Source organism: Etheostoma cragini, chromosome 1 (assembly GCF_013103735.1).
Source record: "Etheostoma cragini isolate CJK2018 chromosome 1, CSU_Ecrag_1.0, whole genome shotgun sequence".
Classification (NCBI taxonomy): Eukaryota; Metazoa; Chordata; class Actinopteri; order Perciformes; family Percidae; genus Etheostoma; species Etheostoma cragini.
Window position 1 is genome coordinate 4,212,844 of NC_048407.1, and position 14,666 is coordinate 4,227,509.

Here is a 14,666-nt window from a genome sequence, read left to right on the forward strand (position 1 = left end):
TCTGAAGGCAAAAGGGGGTCCAACCCGTTACTAGCATGGGGTACCTAATAAAGTGGCCGGTGAGTGTATATATGTGTAAGCAAACAATGGCTCATTTACACATCCGGCAGATAGATAATCCCTTCTTATGTTTGTGTGACCTAAGGAATGTGTGTCCAATGTTCTCTCTCATTTAGCTTTATTTTTGTCTAGACCTACTCCTGAGAAAAATATCTGTCTCTGGCTTATTGGGTTATCACCACCAACGTAACTTATTCTAGTCTCAATATCAAAATATTGTTGCTTTTCCACACAACCACGTTGGCAAATAAGAGCTCAGAGTTTATTCTATTTAGTGTTTAGTTAACAAGGAAGGAAAACCCCAGGCACTTATTGAAATTGGGGAATGAACTCAAGTTATATAACAATATGGTAAAATACAACTTAGAACAAGTGGGTTTTCCCCAGTTTATGAAGTTGATAAAGATCCAAAGTGAGTGGCTAACAGGATAACAGCAGCTTGGGAACAAACAAGAAGGATGTTTCACCAATCTGCTGTGGAATGCCACACTGATTATAATAGATAGCACAACCTCTAATGCCCGCTGTTTGCGGTTAGTAATTGCAAGTGGAAATAACATTACAATTTACTCTGTTAATACTACATTTACATAAATTTAGAGATGTAACAATCCTAAATTTCATTAGTGTTGTATAACACAGAAGAACTCTTTCTCTCTACATTATTGTTAGGATCCCTGCTGTATGTCTTGAATACTTAACTTTTGTTCATTGCTGATGTCTGGCCCAGGTTTTATTGAGTGTTAGTTTCTGAGCGACCGTGGTGCTCACAGCATGAATGCAGAGAATTTGGCTGAGACGTTTGGGGTTTGTCTCTTTTGTGCCTTCTGGAATGAAGAAAAGTAGAGAGATTTGTGGACTTGGCAGTCCCTGAACACTGTTATGTTCCTCCTGTATAACACAAACACACACACACACACACACACACATACACACACACACACACACACACAGAGCTCCCACAGACAAACAAAAGCCATGTGTTTATCTGGCCCTGGTGAAGTTATTACTTTTGATAGCTATCCTGTTGTGTGTCTGTCCTCAACCCAATCTCATGCAGTTCACACAAAACTGGCTGAAAACATGCTGTGTTGTCTTCACAGTGTCACTGTCTCAAGTCACAGTGCAAACAATCCGGTCCAAAGAAAAAAATCTGGAAAACTACAGGACAGACATGCCATGAAATTTGCCGTTTTTTTTTTTTTTTTACCCATGACCCATATTTCCTCATATAAAAGAAAGACCAACATAGAATTTCCTGCGCTTCCCCAAGAGGAAGGACATAATGATTGAGTGGGGCCGGTGTTGGCTGTTGCACTAGTAGTCTTGCATTGCCAGACCGTCCTCCACAGCGCTGCGGTGGAGGGTCTGGCTAGTCCACATAGCCTTTTGGGATGGGAGAAAAACAGACTCTGGTTTATTGGCATTTCCTTAAACCAATCACAATCATTTTGGGCGGTGTTGGTCCCAGACACAATAATGGTGCCTCTGCAAAATAGCCTCGGGAGGGAACTTGTTTTGGTGGAACATGTGTACGTTCAAACGTAGTCTTAGACGTGCAACAGAAAACTCAGATTGGACGGATAGTCTAGCTAGCTGTCTGGATTTAGAGATTTAGAGATCTGAGGAGCAGTTAACCATAGTCCTCAGAAATCCACCGGGGATTAGAATGTCAATACAAAGACAGTGGAAGGTGATGGACATCCAGCCAAAAAAGAGAGACATCTGTCAAGAATTCTAGTGGCACCTGAATAATCCCAAAAGTGGAACGTCGTCGATGTAGACTATAGGCATTCAGTCACCACTGAATGGCAATGGAAAAAGGACTTTTAGTCTCTTTAAAGTTGCAGTTATCAATACAATTAGATTAACAATGGATCGGATGACTATGTCTAAGTCTCCACTGTGCAGAAGTAAATAGAACAGTTATAATTTGGAGTCATTGAAAATTGACCTAATCTCTCTTTTAGATGTGAAGATCTGTTGGTCTAAAATTTTAGCAATGTACTGTGTGCTCATTGCTAATCTTATATGTGCTTTATAGGTGATTAAAATAACTTCAAAATTGATTCTAAAACAAACTGGAAGCCAGTATAATGAATTAATGTTACAGCAGAGTTTTGACTAATCTGAAAGGGAATAAAGACTCAAAAATTCAAGTAACTAGCTTAGTGTAGACTCTGCCAATGGTTGATGGCAGCACAAGCTAAGTGTAAATGTCCAGCCCAATCATTAGGCCACGTCATTTTCGGGAACGCTGCTTTTTATAATGTTTATCCGTATTTGCATTGTGTCAAATGTTTTTCAGAAAGGATTTACCAGACGAGACTTCACAGATGGCACCATCTAGGCTGCAGAACATTACGTGATTCACCCTGAGCTTTCGACCTCAGTATCAAGGTTGCTCTGAGGAAATAGACGAGGAACGACAGAGCAGATAATCTAACTGTGATGGACTTACTGGAAGAGCAAAATGGACTGGAGCCATTGGACTTAAAGCGTGTCCACTTTCAGGTGGCTGACTGTGTGTTTAACTTGGCTTAGCTCGCACTAGATAGCCTGTGATGACGGTCTCAACTCACACAGTGGACTTCACCCCCGAATGTACCACCGTGCTCTTTGACTGATATACTGATATGTTGTTTTAACACTGATTCCAAATTATTCTAAACTAATGTTGTTTATAGCTGATATATGATGCTCACATTTTGGTTTATGAACAAAATCCTGCAAAACTTATAACATTCCCATCAGCCTCAGCTGCACTTTGTGATTAGCGTATCTTAGCACACTAACATACTAAGCTAAGATGATGAGCATGGTAAACCTTTTCTGCTAAATATCAGCAAGTGTACATGCTGATGTTAGCATTTAGCTCAAAGCACCAATGCTAATGCACAATAACACCTTCACAGAGTAGCTAGCGTGGCTGTTTGCATTCTTCTTAACAAACAATATCAAGTATTGAGGTAAAAGGGGGGGTGAACAGGCAGCAGCTCCAGGTTTCATTTAGCTATCACCCATTCATATCTTGTTCATTTGAGATTTTGCATTTGATTGATTTGTATCTGTCCTGAGAATGAAAATGCTCTTAGAAATTGATGCACTTAAATATCATTTCATAGAAGAATAAATGAGAAGACAGCATGAGAGGCCACCATGGCAGTCTAAGAAAGGAGTGTCAACCACTCTTCACCGAACATCACATTATTGGCCAAACAACTGTTTGCAATTAGTCTTCACAATACAGTCTGTTGTGCTCATTTGAAGTAAATCCTCCCCTTTAAAAAAATACACTGCATGTGCTGTGGAATAGGATCAAAGATGGGAGAAGATAGTGTGTTATTTAAGAAAACAACTGGATACTCCTACTCTGCCCTATATAATCTATCTAGTCAAAGAAAATGTTACTTTACAGTAAAAGGAGGAGTCTGAGCTTCACAAAAATGTCTGCTGAGAGGCCAGCAGGAGCCAAGGAGGGGATTTCTCTGGAAGGCCGTGTGGGGGGAGAGCCTTGCAACCTTCAGACGTGGACTTTATCACATGGAGGAAACTGCAGCAGATGGAGGAAGGGAGGGGCTCGGACTGACCGGGGAATAAAAAGGCTTGGTTCTGCAGTGGGAACAACTGGAGAGAAGGGCTTCAACGAAAAGACCACCCACCACTTGAAACAGGGAAGCAGTGAATATAAGAGTTCTGTATAGTGACAATTTTTGCATTTTTGTGCAGCTGAATTTGTACGTCCATTCTCTTCCCCTCAGATTCCAGGACATTGAACATGTTAAGTTGCACAGAGCAAATGTGAACAGTACGTTAGATCAGGGAGAAGTGCATCGTTACGGAGTATGTAATTGTTTTAAATGTGTTCCCTGTTCTTCCTTGTACTCACTTTTTGATCATTTTTATTAATGAGCCTAATAAATATTAGCAGTATTAATATGTGGCTGATTTGCTACAACTTTGTTCATATGACAGCTGACCGGGACATTTTTTAACAGTGGTGGAGACAAACTTACATGACGACAACTTACACGTATCTGAAAACTGTACTTCCTGTGAGTGTTTCCAATTTGTGCTACTACTATATATTTCTAACCCACTTCTAGGCAAATCCCTGTACCTTTCACCCATAGACTGTAAAAAAGAATTCACAGCGCTTAATATGGAAAGTGTGAAAAGTGAAGACAACGTAGATGTGCCTTGAAGCTGCATTCTATCTCCTTTACAGTAGAGGGGGACTCCACATGCTCCAAAAAGAAGTCTGTTTCCATACAAGTCTACTGTATGAGAAAATGAGCCTACTTCTCTCTTGATTTATTACCTCAGTAAACATTTTCATATTGAGTTTTGGGTCTCAATCGCAAGTTTCAGGTCTTCTTCAATACAGCATGATGTTCATTTAGTGAATGATGGTCCCATTTGTTTTAAAATAGGTAGCAGGGGGATGCTTTAGGACCTGTCAATCAGGACAGAGGCCTAGCGATGCTAACCATGCTCGGAAGCTAACCACACTGTGGACGTGAACTTCTTTTTGGCTGTTGGCTGTGTTTTCCTCTCTTTGACCTTCTCACTGTTTGTGTTCACTTCATTAAAGTTATTCGGATCATTTTGGTTGCCTAAAAATGTTTTTTTCAGCATTCTGCCAACCAATAGCTAGCTACCTCATTTCCTATCAGCAGGTTAATCCACCGGGTTAACAATGCACGGGTTGAAAGGGTTGAAAATCTGCATATGGCCTTCTTTAGTGCTTTTATGCTCATTTCAGGTTCATAATTGCATTTTGAGGTTGGACCAGAATAGGATTACATGGTTTCATTTTCAAAAAACACCATCTTTTTTTTGTACTGCACATTGCTCAACGCTTACCTGTTTAGAATCATAATCAGAACCAGAAATACTTTATTGATCCCCGAAGGGAGTATTTCTGATTCTGATCCTGATTCTAAACAGGTAAGCGTTGAGCTTCATTCATTTATATCACGGCTAACGTACGTAGGGATAGTCATTTTCATTCATTTCAACATTCATGTGCATGCATTAAATTATATAGAGAACTCCAGTTAATTACTTGCAAAACAATGTAGACATAGCCAGTGAAGTTTAGGGGGAAATTAGTATTTTTAGGCTCCACGCTGTCTCCATCTTTGAAAAACATCTCCAGGCTGTCTTGAATGAGCGGTTGATACCAACCCGCAGGATAAACACAAACAGATATTCCATCACAGAACTAAAATTTCAAAAGGATAAAATTCTAGTATTCAAACTTAGCGTGTTTCATTAATATCTGATGACAAGTTAGGGTCATTTTCTGATGAAATACAGTTACTATATTACATGTTGCACCTTTTAAAGTCTGTGTTTTACTCCTCTACATTTATTTGGCAGCTTAGATTTGAAATGAACCAGCATTGTCTCAAGTCTAAGAGCTATTTCTACATTCTGGCAATTTGAATTCGGGGTAGTTTGAAGTTGATTCTGTGAGCAAGTGGGAGCCAATGTAAGAATCTGACAGCTGCATTGTGGATCCGCTGAAGCTTTCTGATTGGTTTCTTTGCCAGACATGTGAACAGCGCATTAGAGTATAGTCCAGCCTGCTAGAGAAGAACACATGTAGGTTTTTCAACGTTCAAGTTCAACTTTATTTTTCCCCGGAGGGTAATTGGTTTTTACAGCGAGGTATACAATACATGAAAAACAACATAGTAATACAACACATGGGAAGATAAGGGGTGACCTGAATACCAGTGGGCTAGAAGACCAACATTAGTCACTGATGACTACTTTGACATTTCCCAGTGTACAAAGCACAGCATCAATAACATAAAAAAAGCTAAGACGACCCACAATAAAGTGCAAAGTGACCGGGCATCTTGAATACATGACCAACATTTCTTGCATCATGACACAAATTGTCCACATCTGCGGGATGAAATGTTTTGACAAGAAGTCCCTGGTCTTTTAAGGGTATTTTAAGGTGGTAGGGCTGATTTTGTTGTTGATTTATTGTGACTATGCTACTATAATTCAAGTCAGAATTAAGATAACACAGAGCTTTTGCTCTTCAAGGATAGATTATTAAGGTAAGCACAGACTTTGAGTCTTTTTTCATTTGCCCCAAAACAATGACTTTGGTTTGCATGATGGATACATGTTGCTCAGACGAATCTTCTCTGCCCTCCTGTGGCAGAAAATATCCCAGCATTTCCACCTTAGAGCTTCAATGTAGCATTGGTAGCATAGACCAGGGGGCAAAAAGATTAAGCCAGGATTTCCCAGTTATCCCGGTCCCGACCAGGCTAATAGCCAGGATTTATTAATCCTGGAGCCTTTTCTGTTCACTCAGAAGTGGTTTACAGGGGCTTATTGCTGCTCAGTTAAGTAATAATGTGACATTGTCACTGTTATATTGCTTTTTGAAAACATATTGTTGTTAGAAGTTGGATGAATATATTACTGCAGTTGTTGAGATAATTAAAAAAGGCTGATAAAGTTGCAAAAGTTTTAAATAAAGTCTGTCAGTTACATATATAAAGTGCGGTACGTGTGTTTTTCTATAGTGGACCAATGTACCTTAAATTATTTTAGTTGATCAAGTTTTTGTATTCTTTAATGACTACAATTTGGGAGGATTGTACAATTTTAAGAACATATCCTAATTGTACAATCCTACCAAATTACAGTCTAAATTCACTGAACCAATAACTATATATACTGTGTATTCATGAAACAACAGGGAGAGCACACCTCAACGGTTTTTGACATAATATTTGGCTAGGTGGAAATATGAATATCCCTCTGTTACATTCATGTTTACAGTGAGCATGAAATGTATCACTTCATTATCTTTATGGTTTCTAGATTTAAGAGTCCAATTGCTTCTGTGTGTTTCTTTTCTATGTCCTTTTACGAGGGAGCTAAGCATATAATATACAAACAAGGAAACTAGAAAGGAAAGAAAACGTGAGAAATGGCGTGGCCAGACAGAATTATAAATTTAAAAATATACATATATGAACTACTGCGCTAAACTGAACCCATTCAACGAGTCACTTGTCATTTGCAAAAACGAATAATTGTACACTTTGTATTAAAAGCAAGCCGTGGAAGGTAATATGACTTAGGACATTTATATTTTAGCCTACGAGAGAGGGAGAAACGATGTGTTTATGCATCATATTCTAGCGTTGCTGTTCATGGTAAATTTCCTGAGTATCATTATTTTCTGCTTATACTTTTAAAGCAAAGAGTAGGCCTACAACTGTTAAACAGCCCTCTGAGCCCTCAGCATCTACCCTGATGGGGCGTGCCTCCCAAGTGAGTCCGGCTACCGGCTCGTGCCTCCCGCCTAATGCGCGCCTCTGTGTGTGTGTCACTTCCTTGTTCTTTAGTGTACAGTAAAACTTTTCAACCCAACAGACACGTCCGGACTTTTGTGACTTATTTTTCTTCAAACAAGCTAACTTTAGCATTAAATGTTCGAACCAAACTAACAAGCATTCCTCGCTCCGAGCTGACTGAAGTTTGAAGTTATAATGGCTGATAGCCGAGAAGAGGAGATAGACGAAGGAGAGGAACTCCAGGGCGCCGTGGGTGGAGAAGGTATGTTGCTTAACGTTAAAGCCGGCAGGTGTAGCTAAACAAGCTAACATATAACGTTAGCGGCCTTTCTCTTAAAAACACACTTCGTTGAATCCCCCTGAGTGTTTAGGTACCAGGGACGTCACATTTTCTTGTAAAGAACTTCGAAACCGTTGTGTGTCGATGTCTGTTACCCCGTCGATAGGCTGTTTCCTTCTATCTTGACCTAACCATAACCCCAACCCCAACCCGTCATTTATTGTGGTGAACTTGACGCCAACCTCGCTCAAATCTCCGTTAACTATGCTACGATTTACCATAACCTCCTCTAGCTAGCTAAGCCCTGTCCGGCAGGGTGGCGCTATGGGAAACTCCACTCTTCGGAAGTAAACCCCTAGTCAATTAAATGGGGAACACAACTATAAGCTTACTGTGCTGTGTAGCTGCATTAAGACTAGTCTATTGGAGGTTTAAAAATACTTCCTGTGTCAGTGTCCTATGGTTATTTCAAAAGAAATTACGTATCAACAAGATATTCCCACTTGCTAGGAGAACTTTTGATTAGGACAATGTAGTCCTACCTAGCATGCATGTCTTTTATGGTGGGTAGAAACCCACACAATGGCCATTCCACACAGAAAGGTCCGGATTCGGCCTGGATGCGAACCCATAACCTTCTTGGTGCGAGGCGGAACTGAGCCACCTTTTGAATTTGGTGAATGCTGATTAATGTGTTGATTATACAATATAATCCAGGCCTTGTGTCTGTTCTACAAGGTAACCTACGTGCAGCTGGTGACAAACAAGGTAATAAACAGGCAGTGTGAGTCATACTGCACGTCTGTTGTTGCTGTGAAAGCTGTCCTCTAAAGTTTGAACGGGGCTAGTTTACAAGAACCAAAAACATTACAAGCTTTTTGACAATTTTTTGTCAAACAACACATACCACTTAATTATTGGGGTCAAAGACTAGACAGGACTGGGATGGCACAATGACAAAACTCCCGCTGATAGCATTGGAATGATGATGTAGCATACATGGAAAAAAAACTTGTAAAAATGCTATTTTGATATAGTTGTGAATTTAAAAAAGTGCATTGTACAGATTTTTACAAATTATTCTAAAATATATTAATATTGTTAAATTCAAATATTCAGTGTAATGATTATAGTTGAAGGATTATTTGTAAAATGTTGTCAAGAGTATGATTAATAGTAGTAAACAATTTCTCAAAGGCCGTGTACGTATATTTCATCAGAAAGAGTGTCTAATTAAGAAACTATTTAATGTAATCAATAGTGCAGTACTAGTGCAGCGCCCGTCGGGCCGATTGCTAGGCCTGTGGTATTGCTGCTCGTAGAATTCTTTAAAACTAAATTGTACCCCAAAATTACTTACAGAAGGACCCCAAACCACTTAATGTGCAACTCCACTGTATAGCCTACTTCTGACATACAGTGTAGTCTACGTCTACATCAGAGGAAGACATTGTACTACTATATATTCCTAACAGAGAACCTGTCAGACTCATTCTTTTGTATTTCTAATACAAACAACGTCAAACTGCACTTACTCGTGCTCGTAGCAAGACAACTGTCAATTTTGAAATCCTTCGGACCAATGGTTTAAGAGATATGCAAATAACAGACAGACAGATGTTGCTGTAATTTATAGATAGATAGATGGATTTGATGTAACACAACATTGCACTCTTTTTTATCAAAGAAAGTGCTTCAATACAGTTATAATCAAAACATTGTAAAATGGTGCTTCAAATTTGATCTTTAAGCATCCAGGCATCACAGGAACTTTAGGGCCTACATCATCAGTGTACATTTCATCTAGCAGATTGGGAGAAAATTAACATAAAATAAGAGCAATTATGGAAGGGGATATACTGTACATGTACAAAATTGTATTTGTATATGATATGTGTAGTTGTGGAACTCCAGTAAGCAGGCTGGTAAGGCTATTGTATATTTTATAATTTTATTTATAACAAGAAACTTCTATTTTCTCATTTAGAATTTGAAAGGCATATGACAATTTTTTTCTAGTCATTTAAACAGTGTAGTGTGCAAGATTGAAATGATGGTGGGTTTTAATCAATCTTCTCGTTGTTCCAGATGTCATTGATGATCCCATCATGGAGCAAGGAGCAGTGATCCTTCGAGGGTAAGTGTCATCTTTACATCTTGAATAAGACTAAACTTAATTTAAACAGCACTTGAAAAGAAAAGGGTTTTGCATGGTTGAACCAGAAATAAACATAAAATAAAAGGATAACAATAATCCAAGCTATGACCTTCCTGAGATCAGGTTGAGAGAGAGAGAGAGAGAGAAAAAAAACATTTTTAGAGAGTGTTCTTTATATTCTGTTGATAAAAACATAATTTAACAGATTGTATATATTTATCCCTATATATTAACTTGAACCATTTTGTGTCTCATGTCTTAGATTCTCATTTAGGTGTGTGCGTGTGTCTTTGTCTCTGTATTTTAGGGTTATTTTTTGGGGAATTTTTGGCCTTTATTTTGACAGGACAGCTGAAGACATGAAAGGGGAGAGAGGGGGGGAATGACATGAAGGCCCGTAGGTCAGAGTTGAACCCCAGCCCGCTGTGTCAATGACAAAATCTCTATATATGGGCACATATACAGTATGCGCCCTCTACCAACTGAGCAATTAGAGTGCCTGCAATTTTCTGTACTATACAAGTTTAATTTGCGTTTTTGGAGGGAGCCTAAGACCCAAGAATTTCTATGACTGCTGCTTCTGTATTTCTTGTGCATAAAGAACTTCACACTAGATCCTGAAATTAGCGCCCTTATGTACAGAATCCAGAATCGCTTTGAATCGACAATCAATTTTGAATCAAATCATGACCCCCAAAGAAGAATCAGAATTTAATTGTGAGATACAAAAAGATTTACACGCCTACTAAATTCTATTAATCAAGTAGGTATCTTTTAAAGTGATAACATATATTTGTTTGGTGAAGCAGTTTCCTCTGTCCTAGGTATGTGATTGAACGTATGAACACAGAGGAGCCTAGTCAACACGTGTCCCCTGAGATTCTGGGAGGAAGGCCAAATGAACAACAGGACCCCCAAATTAAAGAAGTGGTGGAACAGCTGATCAAGATTGCAGATGAGATCAACCGGAACACTGAGCTTCATCAGTAAGTTGTGCATCATACACAAACACAACTTGGGGGCTGCATCAGTCAGCAGATCCCCCGCTAATTGCTTGATCACAACGCTTGACTGTTAATCTACATGAACGCTTTCAAAAAATACACCTAGCTAATGTGGTCCGCCTTTAACCGTTTTGATTGCAGATCATGAAAGATGAACTTTTGTAATTATAGTCAAACCTTTGTTTGCTTGACTGAGTAATGCATTTGTTTTTGAGTTTTCATTTGCCCTTAAACAACATATAACATGACAATGTGGAACATACTATTCACATGACAGTCTGCAGGTGACCAAGCACACAAACACAGATAGAAAAAAAGTCCTGACACACTACCCAGACGGCCAACCTTCTGCAGAAAAAGACAGCCTCCCAGAGTTGGTCAAAAAAGTGCCTCAGAACACTGCACACACATTGCGTTTCATTCTTCTTCTTATTATCATTATTATTATTAACAACGCTAATAAAAACACACATTCATTCAGCTGCATTTTCTTTACCTGCTCTCTTCAGTCTTTCTGTCACTCTACACACACAAGCACAGCCCCTCCCCTCCGTTCACAAAGTGTCTGTCACATTGTTGCCAACTTAGCAACTTTGTGGCTAGATTTAGCAACTTTTCAGACACCCTTTGGGACTTTTTTTTCACAAAAGCGACTAGCAAGAAATCTAGCGACTTTCTGTAAAAAATAGTTGTCAGTGTTGTCCAGCAAGCAAGCAAGGTATTTCTCTCCTCTGGCCACCAAAACGGTCACGTCTCTCTGAATCTGTTTTGTGAGGAGCAGGTCGTCCCCTCCCCGTCTCCGTAGGCAGGTAGAAAGTGGAAAAGGGACAGGTGCCGGTGCCGGGATAAAGATGCAGCTGAGCTGGCCTGGTTCTTGGCAAGCCAGCCTTCTTTGAGAATTCTTCATTGAGCTCCTCCCTTTTGTAGAATTTCTTTTTTTACTTCAAAGACAGGCTACCTAAGTAATAATTATAAGGTAAAATAAATTCCTGTACTGAATAAGCTTTATGCAAATGATTGTGTAATGACGTAACTAATGTGCAAATGAGCGTATGCTAACTTAGTAGTCGAATCACCAACAGATGTGTGACTAGGATGTGGCCTAGATGACAGATCAGTGCCTGTGTCTTACTGTGATTGTTGATCTTTGAAAAAAGACTTGAGGGCCAGAACATCATCTGAATAAAAGAGAAATGCATTTGCAACACTTTTTTTCCTACAATGAGTTAAATAAAAAACAACAACATTTGAATCTGTCCATTTCTTCCTCTCAGTCTGGTCAGCCACGTTCCGGACGACTGTGCTCGGAACATCTTCATGAATGTAGCAAGGAAAATCTTTGCCGATGGCATCAACTGGGGTCGAGTGGTGGCTCTCTTCCATCTGGCCTACAGACTCATATTTAAGGTAACACACACATACAGTATATCCCACAGAGCAGTCCTTCTCAGCTGGGGTGTTTGTTTCCTTCTTCTGAAATTTGCATGCACTGTGAAATAAATTAATTTTGCATTCCCCCGTTCTTTCGTTTTGGTTTTAAAGGCGATGAACTCCAACCGTCTAGAAAATATCCGAACAATCATCAGCTGGGTTCTGCAGGTCATCAAAGAGCTGCTCTACGGCTGGCTTGTACAGCAGGGAGGCTGGGTGAGTCAATTCAATTTATTGATAAAGCATATTTGAATTATTACCCACAGAAGCACAATAAAGTGCTGTACAAAGTTATATTTTCAAAGTAAAGGAATGCAATTAAAACACAGACAGAGATCTCTGTCCCCAGAGATCTGTTTGTTCCGTGCTATATTCATTTTTATACCATGGTCTGGGAGAATACTCAATTCTGATTGGTTGCAGGGTGTCCATATAAAAAAGTGTACTAGGACACCTACTAAACGAGTTCCAGTGAAATTGACTGTTCAACGTTCTAAATGAATGAGCTTCATTCAAATTAAAACTAAATGTGAATTGTTATTTCCAACACAGTGTCCAACTTCAGTGCCTTGTCCTTTTAACACAACAGGATGGCGCTAACACACAAGCTTCAGGAAGTCTCTCTGACTGACTTTGTTTCACAGCGATCATCTCCCATCCTGTTAGCTCCTCAGGCTGCAGCCGACAGTGCACATGGCCGATCATTTGTTTGTAAAAATCTTTACATTAATTTGGGGACAGTGACATCGTTGATAGCTAGCTAGTCTTGGTGTTAAACATGCTGTCAAATTACATTTACTGATGGTCAACTGTGTGCAATGCAATGCTAGCATAGTGTTGGCTTTATGGCTCGTTAATGTCCAAGCTTAAGGCTTCTCTGAGCTGAGAGGACTATAAATATCCCTTGTCCATCCTATTTCCTTGAACAGTAAACGTTTGCATTGCCTTAGAACCTTATGGGATGGCAATGATTGTTCTAGGTATTAGTCAAACCCTCAGGCGTAACCAGGGATACAGGGTATTGTTTGAAAAACGTAAAGCTATAGTGCGTAGTGTCTGTCGCCCCCATGAGGAATTCAAAGTAATGACAACAACACTGATACAAGCCTTCCGTGATAGCCCCCCCCCACCCCTCCCCCACACAGTTGCTAGTAGCCAAGGAGGACACGGAGGATTAAAAAACACGATGGACTCTTAAGAAAAGGTCAAAGTCACCGGACGAGACAATCTTCACGGCAATGTGAGAGATGTGTGGAGCAGATTGTCTTAATTAGCGTTGTTGCAACTTTATTGGTAACAGCTTGAATGTAACAGACGTTTGTGATTATCAAAAAAATCGAAAGCTTTAAGATTGCGATTGTAAATATGAATTAATGGTTTATAAAAAAAAGTTTAGTCAAGGGACCATTGTATACGCAGGTTTACGCCCTTCACATTGGACACTTAATTCCTGACAATGGACACCTTTTTAGGCATTAACCCGGGCATAATGGTCTCATGTATGGACTTCACGGATCCAAAGCTCTTAATCTGACTGTCTTGATCTTTGTAGGAGGGGGTGATCCGTGGTATTTCACGCTGGAGGACTCTAACCATAGTAGCATCAGTAGCATTGGTGGCCGCTATTGTTTTCTACAGGAAGACCCGCTGAGAGCTTCGGACCTGGCAACCAGGGCTGCAGTCTCATCTCCTGGATAAACGCAGCTAAATTAAGACAGTGTCTGGACATTAATTACAACCACTCCTCCGCTCCATCGCATTAAGTATTGTACATAATCATCTCTTCTCAGGATTTCAAGAACTTAAAAAAGCATTTTCAGCCAGCTGTCCACTGGACATCTCCATCAGCCTTCACCAGCAACTGTATGGAAGTACACACGAGCTGCTGCAACACACCCTTTGGAAGCCATTTTAGAGGCTGTCAGCTATCATCAGGGGCTGTCAGAAGGTGATGGTGTTTATCAACATGTGATGTACCTGTAGTTTTATTCAACAGACTAAAGGACCTGACCTACCTGAACCAGGTATCAGGTCCACATGGGTTGTGGGTAGCGTCAAATGTAAATGTCTCCAGGTCTTGGGTCTAAGCAGAATTTGGATCGGACCTGAGAATACATAAAAATCAATGAACACATAAACAACAGCAACACATTAAAAGTACCGTACATTCATTATGTTAGCTTGTGCTGGAAATTTGAGTGCATTATCTAGGGAATACCTCTACTTGGCTGTCTCAACAGAATTCAAAAGAACTGCAAAGTGAAAGAAAATGCTGTAGTTGCAGGATGTAGTTTCTATAAACAAAAACACCAAACCTCTGACCTGTTGACTTCAGGCTTGTCTCCACCCATTATGTTTTCAAGGTGTAGTGCAGGGAAATAGGATATATCTGCTCC

At 39.8% G+C, this 14,666-nt stretch overlaps 2 protein-coding genes across 2 annotated transcripts in view; both read left to right on the top strand.

Annotated features, from left to right (window-relative positions):
- The window catches only part of LOC117941978 (plakophilin-3-like), a 34,284-nt gene extending 31,768 nt beyond the window's left edge, over nucleotides 1-2,516 (top strand). The window contains exon 13 of the mRNA XM_034867282.1: nucleotides 2,369-2,516. Coding sequence (XP_034723173.1) covers nucleotides 2,369-2,410 — 42 coding nt within the window. The 3' untranslated portion in view covers nucleotides 2,411-2,516. The remainder of the gene's footprint in view (nucleotides 1-2,368) is intronic.
- A 4,876-nt stretch (nucleotides 2,517-7,392) lies between these two features.
- On the top strand, nucleotides 7,393-14,072 carry zgc:153993 (uncharacterized protein LOC767645 homolog). The gene is made up of 6 exons (XM_034867504.1): nucleotides 7,393-7,659; nucleotides 9,766-9,814; nucleotides 10,660-10,821; nucleotides 12,114-12,246; nucleotides 12,382-12,486; nucleotides 13,823-14,072. Exons 1-6 carry the CDS (start codon nucleotides 7,593-7,595, stop codon nucleotides 13,919-13,921), a joined length of 615 nt encoding a protein of 204 aa, XP_034723395.1. The 5' UTR covers nucleotides 7,393-7,592; the 3' UTR covers nucleotides 13,922-14,072.
- The last annotated feature ends 594 nt before the right edge of the window (nucleotides 14,073-14,666 follow it).